Below are 26,854 nucleotides of genomic sequence, written 5' to 3' on the forward strand. Positions count from 1 at the left end.
GACCCCGATGTGATCTGAGGAAAAGCTGCAGAGGCGAGCGACGGGCGTGGCTCACCATCCCTTCCACAGGCGCCACAAAACAGGTTAGCAGAACCTATTGTCTTTAAGACTGAATCTGCATTAGGATTAGACTTAAAAAATGTAAGTGGAAGTGGTGGAAGCCAACGTCCCGCCGTGTACGCTCTGGAATCCAGGCTTGGTAAAAAAAAAATAATAATAATGTAATCGACGTAAAGTTGAAAAATCGCTGAGAACTCTGAATTAAAATAATATTTTTTTCGTGTATGACTAAATAGAGGAAGCAAAGGGCCAGAATTGTATGTATTTTTTAGAAGTAAAGGGACACTATAGTCTGGCTTTAACAAGGGGTCGAGGGACATTACGTCTGGCTCTGCATAGATGTTGGACCGACGTTGGAAGTCGAGGGACACTATATAGTCTGGCTTCAACAAGGGGTCGAGGGACATTAAGTCTGGCTCCGCATAGATGTTAGAAGCCGAGGGACACTTGTGGTCCGGCTTAAGGAGAACTGCGTGCCCATACAATTCCCCTCCTTTAGCTTTATAGAGTCTAGTCCAAAACTTTACCAAATAAAGTGAGTGAAAGCGATCCTGACTCTGCAGACTTTTTCCAAAAGAACACGGCAGGTATGACCACTGATCTATAAAATGGTAGTTGTAACCAATGAACCATGACACCATTTAACATCACAGAACGGGTGACAACTTTTCCTCAACCGTCACGAGTTAATGACTAAACGAGGATCCTCCCTCCCTCTCTCTCGGTCCTCAACCACGAATTTGCTCAGGTCTATTATTAGTGTGGTAATGGCATAAAGTATAGTAGGTTAGCGACATTATAATATGTTGTGAATGGTTTGCCCGAAGTATATAGTGCTACCTGCTGTGACCATTGTTGAATCTGTTCTGTCTCTCACACACACACACACACACACACACACACACACACACACACACACACACACACACACACACACACACACACACACACACACACACACACACACACACACACACACACACACGTTCTTGTTGCCTCACTCATTGTTTATAAAAAAAAAAATGCTATCTCATTCATCCGAACGTAATGGGTTGTTATTCTTTAATATATATGATACTTTGTGCATGGCTTATGTGACGGACACATAAGATTGACTGACGTCTGGACCAATGGGAGTGGGAAGCAGATATGGAAGAGAGGCGGAAGAGGCGGGTGACGAAGGAGAGCGGGAGACAGGAGAAGATGGAGATGACTCTGGAGAATGGGAGAGGAAATTTCATGGATGGAAAATAACCGTTTGGTCGAGGAGACAAGTGAACCGGACCTGGGAGCGTGTGAGCTGGTGTGGAGTGTGGTGCTGGATGCTTCCAGCTGGAAGAAGGCTGGCGGGTCTTGATAGGGAAAGACGGCGCCGTATTCTACAGTAAAAAAAAAAAAAATCCCAAAATAATAATTTAAAATAAATAAGTACTGCTTATTATACAAATAAATGTGTTTTGAATTATCAAGAACGAGCCATATATATATAATATAAACTATAAACCATTAGTTAGGGGGTCATTTGTGTCCATGGTCATTTCTCCTCCCTCCTGGGGCGCTGGGAAAGTCGCCCTAGCACTGCAGCAGCTCAGCCAATGGTAGGCTGTTGCTGAGACAAAAAAACACATAGCAACGGGTAAATTAGCCAATAGGCGTCATCAAATTTGATAAGCTTCGGGTGCTAAAAATATCGCCCTAAGCTTTAAGTATCCTAGCAACCAGAAGGTGTGGGAAATCGAGATGGCGGCGTCAAGTAGACAAGAACAAGAACACACAGGGCTTCAGCTACCCATCAATTCTGTAAAATCTCTCTTGCTAAACCCCTTCGAAAGGAAAACTTTAGGGGAAAAACTCTGCGTTAAAGAACTTGGACCTGAGAAGCCCGGCCTGAATGTAACACAGCAGACACAGGAGAAAGGTAAAACGTACCAGAGGAGCTTCTCTCTTAACTGGTATGACAGGAAGGCTTGGCTAACTGGATGTGGTTTTGCAAATGCAGTATTCTGCTTCCCGTGTTTACTTTTTAAAATGCCGGGGACAGATACTACGTGGACTGTAACAGGAGACCTAAAACATTTATCCAAGCGCATTTAAAAAACATGAATGCTCGAAGGTGCACATGAACAACGCCGTCAAGCTAGCTATGCTAGGAAGGATAATTAGCATAGCTGCACAGCTGGATGAAGGACACAGGATTGCGGTGAGGAAACACAACGAAGAGGTGGATAAGAACAGACACATTTTATCGAAGATCATTGATTGTGTGAAATTCTGTGGAGCTCTTGAGCTGGCATTGCGGTGCCATGCCGTAATTCCGACGCCACATTGTTCCGACGTCTCAATGGTCCGAAATATTTCCCATTAGATCGACATGCCACTATGCCGACGGTTCAATGTTCCGAAAACGGAACCCATTGGTCCGAAGGTCCGTTTGTCCGACTTTTCAAAAAGGAGGCGCATTAGGCCGACGGTTCAATATGCCGAATAGGCCAAGGCGCAATTCCCCATGTGTGATAATGAAACCAAAAATAAAAGACGATGTAGGCTATAGTTCCAGCAGTGCACTTCACCAAGCCAGACTGTTGCTGTGGGCTTGAACGGTCACAAGAGGTGAATTTATGAAGCGCACGTTATACAAGGACTAATGCTTTTACTGTAAAGAAGTCAAACAGTGAGTGAAAAACAAATAAAAATGTTATCTTTAGTAGCTGTGTGTGGGCCTATATTAGGGTGACCAGATTTGAGTTTGTGAAAAAGAGGACACTTCGTCGCGGGGGGGGGGGGGGGAGGTGCTTCGCCTATTTTTTCTTTAGTTCGTCCGTGAACTTACATTTACGTTTAGGCATGGCTGCAGATGTAATGTGCTGTTGTAAACAGAGTGGAAGCGGCAAGGTGCTCAATGTTGCCAGATTGGAGATGGCAAAGTAACGTACCTAAGGCTCAAAATGGTCGTATTTGGAGGATAATTATCGTGGCTCTGGCAACCCTGAGATCGGTCGCCCAATGACAGACTCTCTACAGTCAGCTCGCGCAAGAAGGTGGAACGTAAGGGAGATACCATTTCCAGAACTTGGAAGGCCGTAATAACCATAGACATATACAATGGTAATAACTAGTAGGTTATGTGAAAGACCCAGAAACACAAATATGCGACGAGGCAAAAACAAATATGCGACGAGATAATGTCCGAAAACCGGACATTATCATCAATTAATAAAAAAAACCCGGACGCCCCGGACGGGACGTAAAAAGTGGACATGTCCGGGGAAAAGAGGACGTTTGGTCAGCCTAGCCTATATGTGTTGTTTACTGTGTTTACAGTGGGCTTTTAGCCTAAATAATTTCGCTGGTATTGATTTAGTCAAACTTATACCTTATACCGTGTACTTAGTCAAGTGTGTGTGTGTGTGTGTGTGTGTGTGTGTGTGTGTGTGTGTGTGTGTGTGTGTGTGTGCGCCCGTGTTAAAATTAGACCTACGCTCTCTGTCCATGGGGCTGAAACACCGTGTCGAAATGAAATGAAGTGAAGCGTTGTCACTTTGCTCTCCAATATTCATCGTGAACGTGAATGTTCCGATGAATAAGTCTGGCTTATTCATCGGAACAGACTTATTCTGTTCCGATGAATTGCATTACCAATTCACAACCCTATGTTGTATTTGTTGAGAGAGCGAGAGTGAGCGAGAGCGGGAGCGAGGTATACAACTCTTTATATGTAGTAGGCCTTTTCGGCATATTGAACCGTCGGCCTAATGCTCCTCCTTTTTGAAAAGTCTGACAAACGGACCTTCGGACCAATGGGTTCCGTTTTCGGAACATTGAACCGTCGGCATAGTGGCATGTCGATCTAATGGGAAATATTTCGGACCATTGAGACGTCGGAACAATGAGGTGTCGGAATTACGGGCAGGCCCCGGCATTGCGGGGCCACGATGAGACGGCATCCTCCAACAACCCTGGCATTTTTCGGGGATTAGTCGATCTTGTGGCGTCACTGGATGGTGTGTTAGAGGAGCACCTGAAGACCGCCACTGTCTTTAAAGGCACCTCAAAGACAGTTCAAAACGAACTTTTGGACTGCATGCTGTCGGTTCTTCGAGACTGCATTCTGGAGGATGTAAAAAGGGCAGATTATCTGGCTATTCAGGCAGATGAAACAACAGACACTGCCACCCACTGTCAGCTGGTGCTTGTGCTACGTTACATTGACAGCCTGAATGAAGTCCGAGAGCGTTTTTATGAGTTCATCCAGCTTCCAAACTCGACCGCTGACAGTCGCCACCGCGGTGTTAGAAAGGCTGAACACTTTTCTTCCTGAGGGACAACGGGGGAAATTAATCGCCCAAGTCTATGATGGAGCTGCTCTGATGAGAGGAGTCACAGGTGGAGTGCAGTGCAAAGTTAAAGACGTGTACGGGAGTGCCCACTATGTACACAGTTATGCTCATCAGCTCAACCTGATAATGCAGCAGGCAACATCCCATATCACCAAGGTCGGTGCTTTTTTTTCAGATCTGGGTGGTTTTGCTGCGTTTTTCTCCAGGTCATCCCAGCGAACCGCTGTGCTTGATAAAGTGGTGGCACACAGACTTCCTAGAGCTTCATCAACAAGGTGGAACTTTCACAGTCGTGCTGTTAACACCATTTTTGAGCACAAGGACAACCTCCTGAAGTGTTTTCGGACCATCAGAGAGAATGGTGAATTTGATGCAACAACTGTGAGAGAAGCTTGGGGTTTTGAGAGGATGCTGGAAGATGAATATTTTAGTTTTTTCTTGCATTTTTTCATAAGATCATGGCACATGTAGACATGCTGTTTAACCAGCTGCAAAAGAGGGACATCGACTCTGTCTACATCACAGGAGTCATTCAGAGGTTCACCAACAGCATACAAGCTATCAGGTAGGCTATGTCATTTTTCACATTGACTGATAAAATGTCTATGAAAAGAACAAACATTAATTACATGTCTGAACACAGTAGAATAACTCATAATTTTGATAATAATAACTAAGCCATTTTTCACAATTTTAAAGACAATCCAGTTCGGATGAGCTAGTAAAAATGTATTAATGTAGTGACAATACACAGAGCTGGACTAATTTTATATCTCCAGCAGGTTTCTGAAACTGTAATTGTGCACAGCGACTTATGAATTATCTGTTTTGTATCAGGGACTCCGTTCCTCTATCTGTGCAGCAGCCATCCACAAAGAAACGGAAGGCCCTAGGCCAAGAGGAGCAGCACCGGTTAGCTACAGAGGTAAGCTGTAACATTGTTCTATATACAGGACATGAGGTGTTTTACTTTTGGTATCTTTGTTTGTCTTAAATTCCTGTATAAAACAGTTAGCCTATGCATTAAAATATTATGAACTATTCACCATACAGCTACTGAAAAAAGCTAACACGCTAAAATGTTTAGATGCAGTTATTTCATATTTATGATATTTAACAATAAGCTGTCCTTGCCCTTGTCAGATGCTAATGATATTTACATGGTGATATATGAACATTTAATTATACTGTTTATTCAGTGTAGTGACCTTTTTTTTTAAATGATGTATCATTTCATAGGTATGTGATACCATTCTGAGTCATGCCAAGGAGAGGTTCTCTTTCACCAAGCACCTCATCAGTGCCACTCTGCTGCAAGGAGACTTGTTCCCCCAACACAGCGTAAAGTTCCCATATTCAGCGCTGGAAACCCCTGTGGAAGCCTACCCCACACTGGACAAGGCCAAACTGAAGACAGAATTGTCCCTGGTCTATTTAAGGCTTGCAGTGGCGCACTGGCTCTCTTCCAGGTTTTCATGGAAAACAACCTTCAGGACACATTCAGCGAGACTGTAAGTCTTTTAAAGATTCTTATCATCACACCGATGACCACAGCAGAATCAGAGAGGTGCTTCTCTACTTTAAAGAAGATAAAAACATTCCTTAGGAACCCCATGGCACAAGACCGCCTGAACGCACTACTATGCTATGCTCTCCATGGAGGAAAACCTGATACAGAACAATCCTGACTTTAACGCCAAAGTCATTGAGAAGTTTGCCACTAAGAAAAACAGAAGAGCAAAGTTCATGTACAAATAAGAGCACTCACTCCCTCACAGACATACTCTCAAACTCACTCACACACACTCTCACTCACACTTTCAAACTCACACTCACTCACAAACACTCTCAAACTCCCTCACTCACTCACAAACACATACTCACTCTCACTCACTCACAAACACACTTGCATATATACTCACTCACAATCACACTCACACATATACTCACTCACTCATACAACTCAGTATTTACACACAGTCCCCAGGTTTCAAGGGAGTGAGACATAAACGCTGATTAGACTCCAATTGGTACATTTTATGTTCCTATACCAGTTTTTCTGTGTATAGTTAACTTTAATCATCCACCTGTAAATATTACAATAATATACAATGATATTGTAATTTTGTACTAAGAGTATTCACTTATATATTTAATCCAAATGGTACATTTTATGTTCCTATGACAGTTTTTCTTTGTATATAGTTATTTTTAATCATCATCCACTTGTAAAGGTCTCTCGAGAACTTGAATTTTGTATCAAGAGTATTCACTAATATACATCTCATATCATTGTCATTATCTGTCTGTTGTTTTTAAAGGGCAATTAAATAAATATTGTTTATCCCTAAAACAATGGTACCTTTTGGTTTGGATTCTTTTATTGGGATAGTTACCGAAAGCTTCTAGAATTCACCTAGAATATTTTTCACCAGCCGCCACTGCTTGTGACCGTTCGAACAACTTTCGCCAACTGTTCAAATAGATACAGACTAAATATCTTAGTTAAATTTGATTTATTTTATGGAGATATCTACTTGATTCATTACTGTGTTGTACGGAAACTATGTTTAGTGTTTAGATTATTTTACGTTTAGATTATCTGCAGGCCTGCAACGCAAATATAATTATTTGTTTGATTACTATTTCATTATTTCTTAAACTGCCCAACGGAACTGCAGCTTAATTGAGTAACATTAAATGTATTGTTTTTTTCTTTAGGATATTGTCTGTTTTTCTGGACAAAAAAGGTGGGATATATTCTAATGTTTTCTCAGTTTCACTACATTGACCGCATCACTTAGCTGCCCCGCAGTAATTCCCAGTTAGTGCTCGCATAACAAACGGCCACACTGAACGCGTTACGTGCGTAGGCGTTGAAAATCAGAATTATTTTGGCGCGTTACGCCCAACGCGCAGCTTTAGCACGTGTAACGCATATACGCACCTAAACCAATGGTTCCCTATGCAAAAATGCAGATTTTCAACACCTCTAACGCTCGTAACGCGTTCAGTGTGGCTGTACCTTAACGTGTGACTTTAACAACCAATGAGGATGCAAACCTCTAAATTCACAGGAATAGGCTGCAGTGAACCTTCCATTGTCTATAGGTGTATTATGGTTTGTAGAATAACCTTCATATCCTTGATTTTTTTTATATCTAATAAAGGGACTAATAAAGTACATCTTACATTGCATTACAAGTATAAAGATACGTACTGTAATGTTCACACTTTTGTGTTTTTAACAAGCCTTAAACAATGTTAACTTTACATCTTATTAAGTTCAGCTTTAATATTGAATGTCTGCTCAGTGTTCAATAAAAAAACAAATGGTGTGTTGAACATCGGAAGGTACATTTATTATTGGATACAGCACAGGAATTACATATTGATCAGGACTCATTGCAGCTTCCTTCTGCAAAATTCTAAATATGACCTTCCGCCCACGCCAAACTTACCTGAATTTGTGACGTAATTAATGGAGAACAACGGAGTAAAACTTGGCAGCCGACTTCAGTTAACACTGAATGAACTCCGCTCAACGTCCAGAACACAAGGATCAGTTGGTACTACAAACGGTACAACTATAGTGTTTGTGAAATATGAAGTTGTGAAAATGGCTGTGTGATTGGCTGGAGGACTTAAAATTACTTGTATTATAATGCTGAATATGGACATGGTTAAAATACTGAAACACACCCCTTTAAAAAGTTAATCAGAAACAATCATTAGGCAATGTTTGAGTCAGCCTGTCCGTCTGTCCTACTTGGGGTATTTATCTGTCCTAGCTGGAGTCGTTAGGGTCAGAATCTGTCTGTCAATCTGTCCTAGCTGGGAAGTTAGGATCTGTCTGTCCTAGCTGGGGGCGGTGGCATTAAGGGAATGTTTTCGGAGCAGAAGAATATGAACTTGACTTCAAAGCCACTGTGCTTTGTTGGATCAACATTACCAAAGACAAAAATTCTAATCCTAAAATTAACACAACAAAAATAAATTTAAGCAGAGCATTCCTGTACAAAGATTAAAAAAAAAAAGAATCCATGAAGAATTAGTACATATACATATTTATATAACAACGTTGTATACTTATAGTATAACCATAAAGAAGCTAAGGTTTTGAGTGTATTTCTGAACGCGTTCTTGCAGAGCTGTAGAGGGTTATTGAAGCAGCCATGTCAGTGAGGAAGAATGTTAGTCTTGTAAGATACGTCCCTATTGGTAGGACACTAAATACAGATTCAACGTGTTCTTGATAGCATAATCACATGGCAACAATGGATAATTGTCCATCACTCTGCATTTGCCATGTCTGGCAACAGGAGGGAGCAGTTGAAACCAAATACGATTTCTTCAATAGCAAGCTTTGAATAAATCAGTTTCAACAATCAGTGACTGAAAGCATGTGGGCAGTAAGCCTAGAGACAGGATTGCAGTAGTCATAATGTTGGAGAAAGGTGAAAGCAACAAAAAAAAAAAATTCAGCTAATCAAACACGGAAAAGCATTGAGTTCTGCCCTTTTCCTGCTTCTAGACCAATGAAAAGGGAACACAGAATGATTCTGCAGCTCGCACTCTTTAGCTGTTCATTTTACATCCTTCCTTCAAACAAGGTGTAGGGGGGAGGGGTGGAGGTGGGGTCCAGGTGTGCGGGATCTAGGTGTAGACCTAGGAGGTGCCCTCCTTGGGAGAGATGGGACCATGGGACTGGGAGGTGCTGGAGGAGGAGGTGGAGGCAGAGGAGGAGTTCTTCAGCGAGCCCAAAGTCTTACTGAACCAAGAGTTCTTGGCAGCCTGGACCTCGTTCAGCAACACACCCCTCTGGTGCTCCAGCTCCTGGAAAGGATTTTAAACATAAAAAAAACGTAAAATGGTTGGAAACAAATAAAGTGTGTGTGTTTGTGTGCGTCTACTAGGGTAGTAACTTGGAAAAGTATGTTATTGACCTTATTCCTTCACAACTAGTTCATCGCAATAAGCACGCAAAATGATGAGGCTTTCAAATCCACTAGAAACAACGAAATTGAGCAAAATAGCAAAATTGCATGATATGTGTGGAGTTTAAGCTGAAATATATCCAAATTTCCAGAGTGGATTTTTGAAATTGTGGTATCATTGGAAAGCTGAGGAGATCTAGTGTCCAGATGTGGTGTAATATATGACGCCATTTTAAAGCTGTCAACTAGGAGGCGCAACGAAATTGAGAAAAATAGCAAAATCGCATATGTGTGGAGTTTAAGCTGAAATATCTCCAGATTTCCAGTGGATTTTTTAAATTGGGGTATCCTTGGAAAGCTGGGGAAGTGTAGTGTGCATATCTCGTTTGTATCTAACGCCATTTCAAAGCTGTCCACTAGGAATCGCAATGACATTGAGCAAAATAGCAAAATCGCATGATATGTGTGGAGTTTAAGCTGAAATACCTCCAAATTTCCAGTGGATTTTAGAAATTGTGGTATCGTTGGAAAGCTGGCTAGTGTCCATATGTGGCGTAATATCTAATTTCAAATATGTCCACTAGGAGGCGCAACGAAATTGAGCAAAATAGCAAAATCGCACAATGTGTGGAATTTAAGCTGAATTATCTCCAAATTGCCAAAGTCGATTTTTGAATTTTTGGTATGATTAGAAAGCTGAGGAGGTCCGGTGTCCACATGTGGTGTAATATATAACGCCATTTCAAAGCTGTCCACTGGGAGGCACAACGAAATTGAGCAAAATAGCAAAATCTGTGGAGTTTAAGCTGAAATATCTCCAAGTTTCCACAGTGGATTTTTGAAATTGTGGTATCTTTGTGTAACCCATATGGAACATAGGGCTACTAAACCCTTTATTATTTAAAGATGCAATTGCTTGTGTTCTCCAATAGGGAGCGCTCAACATAATTCCAGTAGCAGGAAATTACACGTGAGCACCCCGTTTCCAGGTTGTCACCTTGAACCGTAACATTGGACAGACAGCAGGTATTAAACACAACAGAGAATCTCCCGGTATAAAACGCCATAAATTAATATTACAACCTTGATTAATTCAGTCATAAAAATTTCCATGATATTATAAGGCCGAAAATAGAAGATAACTACCGTGAATTATATTGTTCACTTGAATCTCCGGTGAGTGTTGCCCATGCCAATGCTAATGTATGGTTGCTTTGTACTAAAGAGAACAAGATACTATAAAAGCTATTTGAGTTCAGATACCTTTTTAAGTATACTTTTGTGTTCATGGTGTCATTTTTAAATGTGTTTAATAAATTGCTAATGCGATCGCTAATCGTTAGCTACATGCTAAGTGCTAGCTGCTAATCGTTCATACCAGGCTAATTGTATGCTAATAGTAGCGAAGGTCAATCACTATGCTAAGGACGCATCCTAGTTAGTAGAGCAGCATAGACATTGGGTGTTTTGAAAGGCGCCTCTAAATTAAATGTATTATTATTATTATTATAGACATGATGATGAAACCTTAAAGATGAACTGAACTGATATTTGAGGTTTAGTTGATATAACAGATGCATTGTCTGCCTTCTCATTGGTACAATAACTAAAAATGGCTGAACTTGCTAAAAGGGTATAAATTGTACGTTGAAAGTGTTACAGGGCGCCGCCATGTTGGATTTCAACAATCAGCTTTGTCACTGGCATGATAACCTACTCCTACTCTGTGGCTCTAGCAGCCATAACAGGTAATTCACCTTTCGCTAAGCCCCGCCCCCCTTGGTTACTGTTGCCAAGTCCGACAAGCGAGTTACTAATTTCAACATGGCGTTTTTGACAGCTCTTCCAGCTGAACTGCTGTCCGGCTTTTATAAAGCAGCAAATGCTGTTTCTGACCGAAGTAGTAGTTTACAATATGCCTTTGAGGGTTACATACAGGACATCAAGGTAACAAAAAAATAGCATAATGCGATAAAAATAGAGGCAAAAGCCTATTGATCACAATCAAAAAATGAGTTGCCACATCAGCTGATGATCAAGACGGAGGCTTGCACAAATGATATCAACGAGCAACACTGTTTCTGTAAAGCTGGGTAGGTCTATATTCACTATTATCGTCGTTATTATAACGCAAAAGCACAAAGCATGTATAACATTGAATAGCATTATATGCTAGCGTATCATAACCATAATAGTCAACGTTAGCAGGCTAGCTGTAATTAACGAGGTGATCTTTCGTTAGCTCCGCAGGGTTCTGCGCCCACATCATTGGGCTTATCCATACCCTGGACCTCTGTAAGACGCCAACATGTCTATAGGCCTACAACTACAGTCCTCCACAAGCTTACCAACACAGTGGCATAAACCCAGAGGTGTCAAAGTAACACCACAGCCCGTGACAGCAATTGTTGTGGCCAGGGCCAAGACAGACAGAAAAAGGAGACCCATCTTCTGCCAATACAACAACGACAGGTAAGAAAACTCTTGTTTTTAAACAGGATATTTTGTTGTTGAGGGAACTGACAGGGACACCTATGAGCTCCATAGCAAGCAAGCCTCCGATGGATGTAGAATTAGGTTCGGAGAAGTACCCTCTTGTAGGGCTGGGCGATATGATGATATATATCGTGTGATGATATAAAAATGTCTATCGTTTCATATTATGCTCTATCGTTTATATCGTCTTGTCGCAAATCACACTCATTACGGTAATATTTTAAGTCATTTGGACGACGCTTTACATTCTTCCACAAGGCACATGAAGGCAACACAAACAAACATGGAGGAGAGTGAACGTGACAATTCTGAACAGCAGAAGGACTCCGATGACCAGCCAAGACAAAGTGAGCTCGTACCTAAAAGAGGGGCTACTTCTATCGCATGGACGTGGTTTGGGTTTGAAAAGTCGGACACGGACCAGAAAAACGTACTTTGTGAAGTATGCCGCAAACCGGTCCCCTCACCAGACTCAAACACCACCAACCTATTTTACCACCTACAAATGAATCACGACAAACAGTACGGAGAGTGTCTACGGATGAAATCCACAAAAGTACAGTCGTCGAGTGCTCAAAACGTACTTGTTATATTCTATATATTTATATTGTGAGCCTTATTTTGCTGCATTGGTCCCATTGAAAGTGTTCCATGTTTACATTTCGTATTTTATATACCAATATTTATGTTAGGCCTGTATTCATTTTTGTCTGCGGCTACAATACAAAGTTCTACTGTTAAAGACTATTGGTATGGTTGGTTTTAATATTTTTGAAAACCAACCAAAAAAAGAGTGTTTTATATTTACCTTTTTATATTTATACATTCATATTTTATATTTTGTTGCATGCATAATTTGCACAAAGGTTCTAAATAAAAGGAGAAAAATAATCATGAGTAAGTGGATAGAGTAAGAGTATATAATTCAAAATGTAATACGAAATAGGCCAAGTTGTCATTTTATATAAACTATTTATTCATTGAATTTACAGAAAATGTGCTATATCGTGATATATATCGTTATCGGGATATGAATGACCTATATGATATTTGATATTGGATATGATATTTTGGTCAGATCGCCCAGCCCTACCCTCTTGGAAGTGGCTTTAGCTACCAGGTAAAGCAGTTAATCCTAAACTGATAAAGATTAGGACTTATTTCTTATCATTTGCAGGTAGAGATTTTATTACAGTCACATACATACATTTCATTCATTCATTCAATTCAGTAGCTTATTTTAGCGTCTCTTTGTGTAGAGACATAATGATCCGCTAGATAGAGCCTATGCCTTTATAATGTGCGGCTGGAAATTTGGCAGCATACAGACTACAAACCATATCTGATTTATGTTTCCAAGCCCGACATCCTTCCAGAAACTAATTTAAATTTCTTCACTTTGGCGATAGCTCTTTCCACATGTACCCGGTGTTTGGCTTTTTTCTTTGTCATCTCAACATCTGTAGCTGGCATTTGACTATTTGATTTGGCAATGGGAGGAATGTTCGAATGAAGGCCTAGCTCATTCACATCCTTCTCAATAAGAAAGCTTTTATCAACCATGAGCCCATCGCCTGCCTTAAGGTAGCCACACTGAAGCAGACCTTTCAGTAAATCCTTGACTCCACATTGTCTAAATATTTCTTGGTCAGAGATTGATCCAGTGAAAAGTGTTGATACAAAGATAATGGAGCCACGAGGATCACAGGCAATCAGACACTTAAGCGTATTGGTAGTTGGTAGTTCGTAGGCATGTTTTCTGTTATGCTGTCCCTGTGCGGCCAAATAGACAAGTTGCCTAGCTTACCATACATGAAATCAATCCGCGAATTGGATAAAGTGCTAACGCTTTGCACTGGAATTTGACATTTGAAGGCAAGCTCTGTCAGATCAAAGTTTTGCCTCAGCTTCATCAGTGTGAGTAGGAACTGTTGTCATGGTTAAAGGGGGGTGTCATGAATATTTGGCCTGTTAAGCCCTTTGAGACTGTAATGGTGATTAAGGGCTATACAAATAAAATTGAAATGAATTGTCGTAAAGGCATGAGGTTGACCTGCTGATCTACTTTGTGATATGTCACAGGGATAAATGTTTTTGGATCCTTTGCAGTACTGGGTAACCGGAAAAATGCAAACAGCTTATTAAACTCATCATAACTAAAGCCTGTGCAATACTTGAAGTACTCAGACACATCACAGTTGCATAAAGTCTCCGGTGTGAGTGGGTACGGTCCCTGAGTGGGTGTGGGTTTGGCGTGGGTGAGTGGACAAGGTGCTTGACAACTTTGTATCTTTTCCCTCAGTAAGGCATTTTCTTTTTCCTTTTCAGCGAGTTGCCTCTTAAGTCTTTTCACTTCATCTTCCTCTGTGCGATCTTGGTCCTCTGTGTGAACCTTGTCCACTGTGCAGAAACATAATTATAAAAAGATTACAACAGGATGAAAACATAATGCAAGTAATCAATTGTAAATATTTGTTTTCTTCTTTGCATGTGCAGCTCCCACTTACGGACAGTTGGCAAAAATCCTCCCAATCAAACTCTACTGGTGATGACTTCCCAGCATTCCCTTTCCCACCACTGCCAGGCACTTTCTATACTGTCCTTTCTAAAGTGCAGATGGAAATGTTTAACACTATGATGGTCTCCAAGTCTGAGGCAGAGGCGCTTGAGAAAGAGACCAGACAGCAAAGTAGCAACAACATATGGCATCATGTCCGCTCTACTCGCCTTACTTCAACTTCATTCAAGAGAATATTCTCGAGGAGAGCAGACTTCGAAAAGCTTGCCACCATTATGCAGAGGAAAAAGAAGAACATCTGTACTGAAGCAATGAGGAGAGGCATAGAGCTTGAACCAGCTGGTGCAGCCCAGTACTCTGGCAACAAATTTCTGGATTGGTTGTTAACCCTGACGCCCCCCATTTAGGTACATCCCCTGACAGAAGAGTTCAGAGCGATGAGGGCAAAACCTATGAAATTAAGTGCCTGATGCAAATCACATACACCAATTACCAGTACATTGAAAAGCTTAGTGATAACACCTACAGGCTTAAGCGTACACATGAGTATTATTTTCAGATCATGGGAGAGTTGGGGATAACTGGTATGCCATGGTGTGACCTTTTTGTTTAATGTGATGGTGACTATCACCTGGAGCAAATTCATTTTGAGGCAGAGATGTGGGGGAAAATTGAAGCAAGGCTAGACTGGTACTTTTTTGAGCATTTTTTACCAATAATGTGCAATGGATCCTTATAGTCACATGAACTCATACCTGTTTCAATGAACATGGGCCTCTCCTCCGTTGCGGTGTCCTCCACTAATGAGCCTGATGTTGTGGTGATCTCTCTGTAATATACATGATACAAATTAAAGTATTTGATGCTACTCCGATGTTTTGTTGTGGCTGTGATGTTTTTCTATAATAAAGTTGTTATTCTATTACATAAATTTAACCTTTTAGTCTGAGGTCTTCGACATTTCACTGGAATTTCTCTACCAGATGGAACAGCAGGAACTGGATTTGGGTAGTCGAGACTTGGCTCCCCATTGACAAAGTGCTGAAATAGCAAGAGAAAATATTGTTGAACTGGCAACACAGTGAAGATATTCACCTAGAAAACAGCCATAACAGTTGGTCTGTAACATATTAACGTTAGGTGTTTGGATGGACCATGACAAGTCAACAATCTAGCTCTAGCTCTGTTACTATGTTGTCAAAAATAGAATCCAGACTTTAGCATTTAGCACTACTCGATTGCTAAGCTATCGCTAAGGTTGCTTGCTACAAGCTAGCGCCTATGATTCCTCATAATTTGGGTTAGCGAGCCAAATGTATAGATTAAAATCACAGAATACCGAATCGTTTAACTTAATTGTAGGGTACGTTGAAGACAAAAGTCTTACCTTTGAACACACAAAAGTGTGCCGGTCGATCCTTGAGGGGTTCAGCTGAGAGTGAGGATGTCCACAAAGTTTTATCCACAGGCGACACTTGTCAGGCTTTGATTTTGGTTTGGGGAAGGGGAGAAAACGCACACCCCCCTCCAACCTCTCTGGGTAACGACTATCAGTCTTACAAGTGCCCCATGCACAACGTTTAACCATCTTTCTTATAGTCTAGAAACGACAATGTTAAAAGACGAAAGTACGAAAATCTGAGACACAGTCAATGGAGCACTGTCATGAAAGTGTCTGAGCTTAGTCGGAGACGGCTTTTGGCTCCGCTGTGATTGGCCAGTCTGCATTCTAGGGTGTGGCTTAGCGAAAGGCGAATTGTCACAATGTCAAACTTTTGTCATGGACCACTAGATGTTGCCAATTCTGACTCTGGTCTCTGTGTTTATTCTGTCTAAATTATGTCTCTGGTTAAGCAGACTCACCTGCCCCCTGTTCTAATTAACATAATGAGTCAGGCTTTGAGGTAGGGCTGCACGATTTGGGCATAATATGATATCCCGATATTTTAATAATCAACTGTGCAAAAAAAAAAGCTGTAGGTTACACAGCTTCTCCCTCCCTTTTCCGTTCCATTTGGGAACATGTTTGGTTTAATTTCGCTTGTTTCGTATATTTTAATTAATTAATTAAGGGCGCCACCAGAGGGTGCCCCCAACACATTTTCCGCCCTATGCGATTGCCTAGGTCGCCTATGCCGAACGCCGGCCCTGGTTTCGGGGCAGAAGAAGCTATCGCGGCCGGCGATGCAGCAGCAGAGTTTTACGCATTCCTCATACTGCACTATGTGCCGCTGCTGTAAATGGTGGAACACATTTGTCGTGCTTCCACTTTTAGCGGTTTTGCTACACTCTCTCTCTACAGATGACCTGCAGCTGCTGCTCATCTGTTTTTTAAACCCGAACCATTTCCATATTATGGAGCCGTTGGTTCTCCTCTTTGAAACAATTTAGTCTCACGCCGCCGTCACGTTTTCTTTAATGATATTCTCCATGCATGTTGTGTTGTGTGGGGGCGGGAATGAGGCGTCTTTGCACACGGCACGTTCGGAAGGACAGAGTGGGAGGGGGAGGGGTCGCGCTCACAGTCTCCAAGGCAAACACAGGTGGAAACTGAGGTGGAAACTGACCATTTTAACGCATATATCGATGCAAACGATATTGTCAAATCTTGTATCCCCTTGGAAATTATATCGATATATCTTACATAGTCGATATATCCTGCAGCCCTACTCTGAGGCTCGCTGAAATGGCTACGGAAAAGCAAACAACCAGGTCTACAGGAGGATCATCTTATTGCATTGCCCCTGGCTGCAGTAATGAATTATATAGGGCCAAGGCAGCTGGGGTAATCATACATTTCCACAGGCTACCTTTGAATAGGAAACCAGCCCTTAATAGATGGCTGGCAGCCTTAAAACTGACTAACCCTCCGATTGCCCCTGTCATGTCAATCTCCACAAGCTAGCACTCCGACCATAAAGTGTATAAACTATTACTCAGACGATATCCCAGATCTATGTTTCCAAGCTGCTAATTAAACCACGGCGGGTCTGTAAACAGAATTTCCACCCTGATGTTCGCCGACTAGCCGATTGCTGATGAGATGCGGGAGTTAAACTCGAAGAAGTAGTTACATAGTAAGATGTATCTGTGCAATATCCATCTGTGCAATATCCATCAATTTCCACCAGAAAGTAAACCTCCAACATCCACCTAAAGTAAACGTGACACTTGTGAATCCGCCTCGCATCTATGCTCACCCAAAGTGCATCTAACATGTCTTTCAGGTCCCGTCCACCCGGAGCAGATTTCTTTGTGAAACCATGTCTTTAATAACCATGTTATGAGCCTGATAATAAACCATGTTCTTTAATAGGTCCAATGTCCTCCACGACTTGAATGTTTTTATACAGCGCGCAGACTGGATGCGCGCAGGCTTGATGCACGCAGGCTTGATGCGCGCAGGCTTGATGCACGCAGGCTTGATGCGCTCAGGCTTGATGCGCTCCACTTTCTTTTGTGGAAAACTAGCGCCTTGAATATGTAGGTACTACAGCGTTTTTACAGCTCGTTGCTCTTCCGCAATGACTCCGTCTTTACGGAGATATTCCTGAAATGCATCAAAGGAAAATGGAGGGGGAAAGGCGTTTTCGCCTTGTTACTTGGTTGCTATTTATGGGCGCTCCAGTGTCTCCGCTAGGACGTCCCTTATTGTGCGTTCACACTAAACAAGACATTTGTCGCCCGTTCGCGTTGTCGGCGAAGTTTTGTCGCGCCACAAATCCTAATCTGTCGCTGTGCACGTTCTGCGGCGGAGGACCTGACGCAGTCTATTCATAATACTGTAATGACCACGGAAGAGGCAGTGAATGAAGTATTGATTAGACAGAGATTTATTAGATAGGCCTGCCTAATAAACCGTTGGAACGCACAAGACCGGAAACCATAGCAACGCCGGTAAACAAACCCCGAGAAGCCCAATCCCTATGAGCTCCCCGGGCTACGGCCATCCGGAGGCGCACAGATATTATTTGGCCGTGATATTATATATACAATTATATTATATACTATTATATATAGAGCTCCGGGAGTCGCAAACGGCAACAATCACTTTCTCCTCCATTGCTGCAGTTCACCCCGGACTGCACTGAGTTTGACGGTTGAACGCTGATTGGCTGTTTACGTTACACATGTCAACTCAGTGGCCACGCTGTTGAACGCTGATTGGATCACGCGAAATTCGCGTCAAAGTTGAAATGTTTCATCAACTCGAGCAGTAATAATAGGGCAGAGGTGGTGGAGAACGATATAGTGTGGCCCGAAAGAGGCACATTGCCAAGCAGAGAAAACGGGCCCTTGAAAGGCTTGTCCAGGCCAAAAGGATGAAAAAATGAAATTAATAAGTTCCATCCACTATAAATTAAGTTATAGTGGATAGACCTTTTTACATTTAAAATGTTCTTTACTGACCAATTTATGGGTTAGTAAATTTGCCATTTTTACCGTAAGAAAATTTTATCTTTTCCCTTTTTGGCTGGGGGGGATGCCCCCAGACCCCCCTACCACAGTTTAGTTTGTCACCTTTTTCAACCCAAATGAGTTTGCAGGTATGTTAATATAGAATGTGTAAGGGTATTCGTTTTCTTGTAGCAGTATTCGTAACATAGTTGTAGCAGTGCAAATGGATAAAATAAGAAGATTAAGATTAAGAGAGAGAGAATATAGAGATGAGCAAAGAGCTGAGGACTGAGCAGTAGGGTTAAGATTAGGACCACACAGGAGACGGTAAACCCTCTGGTAGCCTACCTGTATCCTGCACTTGGCCTCCACCAGCTGCAGCTTGGTTTGGGCCAGCTCAAGCTCCAGCTCCCTCAGCTGATCCATCAGGGAGTCCTTCTCATCATCTCCCCGGCTGGCCCTGAGGCCCTCCTGGCTCGGGGCCAGCGTGTGGAGGGGTCCCTCAGCACAAAACACATCCCTGCATCTCTCACAGGACATCACCTTACTCTGCACAACACACACACACACACACACACACACACACACACACACACACACACACACACACACACACACACACAAGAACACACACACACACACACACACACACACACACACACACACACACACACACACACACACACACACACACAGTACAAAGTGCCATTGTAATTCAGAGTGGATACTCTGAATTTTTAGCCTGATTGGATTGGTATTTTGTATTGCTAAAGATATTTTTAGCATTGATGTCTTCAGGCTAGCTACTAGTTGGCTGTTATGAGGTTAGCTAGTAGCTTACTACTAAACCAGCCAGCCTGTATTTAAGGCTATCTTTAAGCTGTCTTTAAGGCTATCTATAAGCTGTCTTTAAGGCTAGCTAATACCTTAATATCTTTAGAGGATAACTTACAGGATTTTTCAACCTAGACCATACACTCACATTATTTTGGGTCTATGTGACTAATGTGGACAAACAATTTTGTATTGGTCCAGTTTTGCACAACAGCGTTTAAGCCCTTACAGCCCGTTTGCAGCTGCAATGTAACCCTTAGGGGAAAAGCAACACGTCAATGTATGTCCCCCTAAAAGTAGTCCCTTTGTCCCAATATGGTTGGAAAATAGGTTCCAGATTTTCAGATACTAGCTGAATATCTTTACGGCTAGCTTTTAGCTGAATATCGTCCAGCTAGTAACTAGCTGTCTTTAAAGCTAGCTACTTGGTGAAAGTGGCGTCTCACCCGTACGATGTCCATTTCCTCTTTAGTGGCGACCTGCTGCTTCTCCAGGCGACTGCTCAGCTGGGAGCAGATCTGTCCCATTCACACAGAGACAACATTTAGTCACCATGCCAACACCAACCCAGCACCTGACACCTCTTTTATTCAAAAAGGTTCAGGTTCAGTTCATCAAAGTCAAAATCTGTCAAAAATGTTTAAAAGAAAGTCTGCATGTACGGCAAGAAACTGAATGCAGTATGTGACCTTTTGCTTTTGGGGGCATCCTACCTGTTTGTATTCCGCAATGATAGCTGTCGTTTTCTTGATCTCCGACTCTGCTTTCTCAAGCTCTCTCCTGAACACCTCCTTCAGCTGGGAGAGAGAAAAATTTAATCAAAGAAACAATAGAGTCTATCACTGTGTGGCTCATACGATGGGGCAGACTTGTTAGGACAGATGGTGCACTCATTAGGACAAATAGTGGACTCCTGAGGACAGATAGAGGACTCATTAGGACCAATCTAACCTGTTAGGGCAGATAGAAGATTTGTTGGGGTGTGTAGAAGACATCCACCAGGATGGAAAAATGACTCTTCTTTGGGGATATAAGGAAGACCAGATAGTGCAAACCATAGGAGAGGTAGAAATGTTAGAATGGAGGACGAACCTGCGCCGTCTCCTCGTCTTGTCTCCTCTTCTCCTCCTCTGTCTCCACAAGGCGCTCCTTGGTGTTCAGCAGCTCTTTGTTCAGAACATCAGCCTTGTCCTCCACCTGCAACCCACACACACACACACACGCACACGCACACACACACACACACACACACACACACACACACACACACACACACACACACACACAAATGCGGCTGATCAGCAAGTGCTTAGACATCTCACCCAACATGCTGTCACATTATGACATTATAATGGGAGCCTTATTAATCCTGATGGTTCCCATGTTCTCAAAGTTTAGTGTGTGTGTGTGTGTATGTGTTTGTTGGTTTCAGTGCGTGCCCGGCTGTCTCGTGTGTGTGTGTGATCTGGTGCAGGTGCTACCTCAGGCAGTGCTTGAGGAACCACATGCAACGTGAGTGAGTGAGTGAGTGAGTGAGTGAGTGAGTGAGTGAGGGACCTGGTCCAGGTGGTTCCTCAGGGAGATCTTGCTGGTGACTAGCTCGTGGGCGAGGTCATCGTTCTCCTGCTCCAGACGCATGCTGGCCTCCTGTAGTCGCCGGTTCTCCCTCTGCACCAACACATATACATTAGGTGTACACAAACACACACGCCACAGGTACACATTATATTGATGCAAACACACACAAGCGCTGACACACACATAAGTTGCAGACACACACACACACACACACACACACACACACACACACACACACACACACACACACACACACACACACACACACACACACACACACACACATTAGGTATACACTCAAACCAACACACTCACACACCCACTTTCAACATGAAGAAACACTAACAGATTCAACTTGTTTCCTCAAAGTTTAAAATAAGCAAAGTAGCGGAAGAAAATAACCTAATGGGTTATGTGTTCCAATAAAGTATTCTGTAACATCACATAATACATTCTATACCATCCCTATGATTACCCACAAGTATTTATTATGTAGTATTTATTATGCTATACCAGTGAAGTTGTCAGAGTGCTAGCAAAATGCTAGCATTATTGTTATGCTAAAAATATCTGAACACCGTATTCTGTCTCTCTGTCTAGGCTATATATAAAATATCAAACAGAAGCTACATAAGCCAATAAGTTGTTTAACAACAATATACATAACCACACCATTCCTTTCAGAACTATACATGTGACGCGTACAGGATGCACAAATATTGAATATAAATCAGAGACCATTTCCAATAGAAAAAAGCGACCAGGAGTGATTTTAAAACACTAAAAATAGCTGCCTCCCCCCTCACAAAATTGACAGAATCACAAATAGACGGTATCTAATAATAGCATTTCCCTGAATCTTCAGTTCCTGCTGCCACTCCATTTAGCATGTGCTCACTAGTTCTTGGAAAAGTTACTCTGCATACCATGGGACCGCTTAGAGCAGTAGGTGTGTTTGTGTTCTGTACCTGGTAGCGGTCTATGGGGTCCTCCTGCTGTAGCTGGCTCACTTTCTGGGTCTGGTACTCCTTCTCATACTTCTTCAGCTTCTTCGTGGGAACCTGCAAACGACAGACAGACAGACAGACAGACAGACAGACAGACAGACAGACAGACAGACAGACAGACAGACAGACAGACAGACAGACAGACAGACAGACAGACAGACAGACAGACAGACAGACAGACAGACAGACAGACAGACAGACAGACAGACAGACAGACAGACAGACAGACAGACAGACAGGTTGTGAGGAGACAGAAATAAAGACTGCTGTTTATAGAGCAAAAAAATCATTCTGAGTTTTGGCAAACATAAAAAAATATATATTTATCATCGCACTTTTATCTGGGTCTTATCTACAACTTCATTATACACATTCTTTAGGCAGGTATAACTGCTATCCCTCAGAGGTTAAGTGTTGCCATGGCACCCGCTGATTGTTACAGGTCCGTCCCTGGGGGGAGGGGCTCCGGTCACATGACCCCTTTCCCCTGGACTCTGCTCTCTCTGTGTGTCTGTATGTCTGTGTGTCTCTGTGTCTTGCAGGTATGTACAGGGCCACAGGAGCAGTGCGTAGTTAGCTCTCTTATAGTAAGTAATTTAGAAAGTGCCACAGACTTATCTCTCAAAGTGTTGCACCAAAGTGTTGTAGTACCAGAAATCGTGACATTAAATAACAATAAGAATGATGTAAGTGAATGTGCCGAGTCACTACAGCACAAGAGCATGGATAGCGCTGGACTGGGACCAACGCGGTCCATTTCCTTGTCTACAACAAACAAGCTGCGAAGCCCCTGAAAGGGGCCAAAGGAGGGCGGGGGATAGAATAACTGATACACTACGGAAACGGGTGAGAGACAGATGACTAGAGAGCGAGGGACAGCGACAGAGAGAGGGGGTAGATTGAGGTAAAGAGAGTGAGACCAAGAGGGAGACTGGGATGTAAAGAGAGAGACAGAGGGGGAGAGGGATATTTGCTTTGATGATGGCATCAGTATTTAGTAAAACTTGCAAAAATCTGCCAAAATGTGCAGATTTCGGTCTCCCTTTCTTTAGCTCAGTTGCAATAGGAACCTGGTGGCAGGCAGCATTGGTTGTTGCAAAAGTAGCAACGGTAGGGCAATAACGGGTTGAGGGACGAGGACATGGAATTCCAAGCCACTGCCCCACCAGCGAACTCTTACAAACTAAAGCCAATATGTCTGTTTGAGAACCTACTTACAGAGCAGGTTCCACGGTACTAATATCTATCCAAGACCCTACAGCTGAATACAGAATCACGTCGTAATATACTGGCACTTCAAATCGCAAGGTTTGGTGATGAATGCTAGCATTCATCACAGCTACAGGCATCTATGTTACCCCTTGGATACACCTGTGTGACTGAGCAGTTTGCTACTGTAATGATTTAAATCTCAAAGCAACAAGTTACGAATATTTAGGTCAGCAGTTAATGCATAATGTATAAGAACCACCAGGAACGTCTCTGAAAAGTGTTCTCATGTTTGCTTGCAAAGATGATTTGATAAAAAAAGAAGAAGCAGATATCCTATTTTTTGGCTTTCAACAACACTCTCTTGCACACCAAACACATACACACACACATACACAATGCCATGGACTTCAAAATACAACTATAATTGAAACTAACTTCCATGCTCACGCACTTGCACACACACAAATCTACCCGATCTGTTACATGCCGGGAAATATGACAGAGAGACACCGACATAAAGAAAGAGGCACAGAAGGAGAGACAGATAATAATATATATGAAGAATTATAGATAGAGTGGTAGATAGGGAGAGAGAGGTACAGAGAGAGAGCGAGAGGTAGTGAGAGAGCGAGAGGTAGAGAGAGAGCGAGAGGTAGAGCGAGAGAGAGAGGTAGAGCGAGAGAGAGAGGTAGAGCGAGAGAGAGAGAGAGAGTTAGGGAGAGAGGTAGAGAGGTAGAGCGAGAGAAAGAGAGAGAGAGAGAGAGGTAGAGAGAGAGAGAAAATAGTAAGAGAGAGCCAGAGCGAAAGAGAGACAAAGAGCTGGATGGAGAGTGTGTTAGAGAGAGGTTAGGCAGCAGGCAGACCTACCCCAGGCCAGTGCCGTTTGGTATGTGCCAGCATGTTCACCAGCACATCCTCCTCTACCAGCTGGTTGAGCACATGGGCATCGTAGGCCACACTGATGGACACCTCCTCCATCATCCTGACCCCCGAACCCCCCCTCGTCACCTCCACACACTGCCTTTACTACAACTGAAGAGCCCACCGGAGCAGAGAGGAAATGAGACAAGATATGAGAGGAAGACTTGAGATAGGGATGGTATTGGTCGAAAAAGAGGAGACGAGAGAATAGAGGAGACGCGAGAGCGACCGACCGGTTTTGTATGCGAGCGGAGACGGAGCTCGACTCAATACAGCCTCAAGTCACGCCCCTCTCCTCCTTCCCTCCCTGGGGGACGTAGGGACGAGAAAGAGAGAACAACAACATCTCTCTCTCTCTCTCTCTCTCTCTCTCTCTCTCTCTCTCTCTCTCTCTCTCTCTCTCTCTCTCTCTCTCTCTCTCTCTCTCTCTCTCTCTCTCTCTCTCTCTCTCTCTCTCTCTCTCTCTCTCTCTCTCTCTCTCTCTCTCTTCGAGCGTGACGTGTTTCCTGGGCGTATATGTTATCCGAGCACTGCTCTCACTCAGATAAGCTTCAGTTACACTCAACTGCTGTGTGCTTTGAAACAGGAAGTATCCTGTTAGTTGGATCAGAGTGACTCTTCATATCGAGCGGAAGGTCCTGAATTGTTGGGCTGTCTAGGCTGCTGCTTGCGCCGCCTGGCTGATTCAGGTCTACACCTGAGGGTGTCACACTAGTCGTTTTTAAACTGCCAAATATGCCAGCCTTTTACCCGGCATGGTCAGCACGTTAACACTGACCGAGGTAATATACCGGCTTGATTTCGCACCCCAATTTCCCCTCTCGAACCTTTCACATATTGGGGGTTTCATTTGCATGTAATGCGATAAGACGGCATCGCTGTACCAGGGGCGGGACTTGGGTAGAGGTGTTGCTTCGTTGTCTCTACAACAGAAACAACGCAGTTGATGAGTTCTAACTGGACTTACTGGAGAGACGGTGAAATCCCCAACAGCTGACCATCATGGGAGAGAAGTTGAGGCTTTTGTCGGGATGAATAATATAACCTCTCTCTCTCTCTCTCTCTCTCTCACTCTCTCTCACTCTCTCTCACTCTCTCTCACTCTCTCTCACTCTCCCTCTCTCTCCCTCTCTCTCTCTCTCTCTCTCTCTCTCTCTCTCTCTCCAAATTCCTTCCCATAATCCCTGGGGTCTGTGGAGCGGAGGTGGCAGGAGTTCCCGCTCCTGTAAGCTACTTAGGCCCGGGTCAACTCGGCTTGATGACCATGCCGCAAAATATGTCGACTATGTAGGAGGTGAACAAGGTTAGAGGTACACGGCCTAGCTTATTTTAAACTTTGAGGAAACATTAATTAAGTTCTCTTCCTTGAGTGAGAAAGATAATGAAATAATGACGAGGACGAAGCGTATACAGCATCATTAACCGTTACCCAGAAATTTTAAATCATAAATCATAGTTAACTTTTATTTTTAAAATTAACTATGATCACAAAAAGGTAAGTAGCTTGTAAGTTACTGAAAGCGATCCCATGTCAACAATGATGACGTTTGACTACAGCTCTCTGCATTGGGACTTTTTCCAGCCAAAATCAATAACAAACTGGTTAATGATTACAGCGTTATTGATCAGCTGCATGCAGAAACTCATCCTTGGCAAAACTGTCTCTCTGACCATAGTCACAGCCCCGATCAGTGATATCAAATACTGTCTTCTCCTGTCCTAATTGACCTCATATTCTATCCTACAGGATATGAGGTCACTGTAGGACATGTGAGAATGAACAGATTTCCACCAATGAGGCATCACAATATCATTTGTAGATGGGTGGATAAATGGATAGGTAGTGCGGGGTGGTGTGGGAGACACTGCATTGATTAAGGGACAGATATTTATAATCTATAATACAACCAATGAAACAAGCCAATATATACAATATATACTTTATATTTCATCGAAGCCCACACACACAAGGTTCTATCTCAATCTCAATCATTTCCATGTCTCTGTTCCTCACGGTTTATCTAATGGCCACACACAAACGCATATACAGTAATACTACAGTTGATTATGTCAAGCAGTGTTAAGAGAGTGTGGGCCCTATTTTAACGGTCTGAAACGCAAGTGAGAAGCGCCAAACGCATGTAGCTTTGGGGGCGGTTCTATGGCGATGATAACGGCGGATAAATTACTCTAAAAAGGGTTGCTCTGAAGTAGCCTAATTACGCGTAGGTGTGGTTTGGCCGTAACTTGCAATAAACCAATGAGAGTGCCATCTCCCATCCCCTTTAAGAGCAATGAGCACATTTGAACCTGACGAGATGATATTTTGAAGGCGCGTTTGCAGTCTCCGATGAGACAGATGCATTACCACATGAATTTCAAACTTCAAATGGCTCCGTTTATAGCCAAATAATATGACCTAATTCACACATGGAATAGTGTTTCTTACCAGTATTGTAAACATTATCGGTATTTTCTTGTGTTACTCATATGCCTGTGTCCCCCCGTTAATATACATTGCCATGGACTGTTTAGTTTGCGTGTGTTTAAAGAGAT

The 26,854-nt window shown here is 42.7% G+C and overlaps 1 protein-coding gene across 7 annotated transcripts in view; it reads right to left on the minus strand.

Annotated features, from left to right (window-relative positions):
- Positions 1 to 1,347: 1,347 nt before the first annotated feature.
- rabgap1l (RAB GTPase activating protein 1-like) overlaps positions 1,348 to 26,854 on the minus strand; it is a 193,174-nt gene continuing 167,667 nt past the window's right edge. Inside the window, exons 20-29 of one of the 7 annotated variants that reach the window (XR_008897154.1) lie at positions 22,127 to 22,219; positions 21,138 to 21,248; positions 20,673 to 20,777; positions 20,294 to 20,377; positions 20,027 to 20,098; positions 19,095 to 19,295; positions 15,286 to 15,389; positions 15,104 to 15,177; positions 14,338 to 14,435; positions 14,185 to 14,230 (exon numbers count right to left, since the gene is read on the minus strand). Coding sequence is in view for 5 of the 7 variants with exons in the window: in XM_056604528.1 (XP_056460503.1) it covers positions 9,066 to 9,233; positions 19,095 to 19,295; positions 20,027 to 20,098; positions 20,294 to 20,377; positions 20,673 to 20,777; positions 21,138 to 21,248; positions 22,127 to 22,219; positions 24,245 to 24,358 (948 nt within the window). In the remaining 2 variants the exon portion in view is untranslated. Of the gene's footprint in view, positions 1,440 to 1,564; positions 1,670 to 3,923; positions 9,234 to 14,147; positions 14,436 to 15,103; positions 15,178 to 15,285; positions 15,390 to 19,094; positions 19,296 to 20,026; positions 20,099 to 20,293; positions 20,378 to 20,672; positions 20,778 to 21,137; positions 21,249 to 22,126; positions 22,220 to 24,244; positions 24,579 to 26,854 lie in introns of those variants that run through there. The other 6 variants (XM_056604524.1, XM_056604525.1, XR_008897155.1 and 3 more) reach the window with 6 other exon arrangements.

The sequence above is a fragment of the Gadus chalcogrammus genome, chromosome 12 (assembly GCF_026213295.1).
Source record: "Gadus chalcogrammus isolate NIFS_2021 chromosome 12, NIFS_Gcha_1.0, whole genome shotgun sequence".
Lineage (NCBI taxonomy): Eukaryota > Metazoa > Chordata > Actinopteri > Gadiformes > Gadidae > Gadus > Gadus chalcogrammus.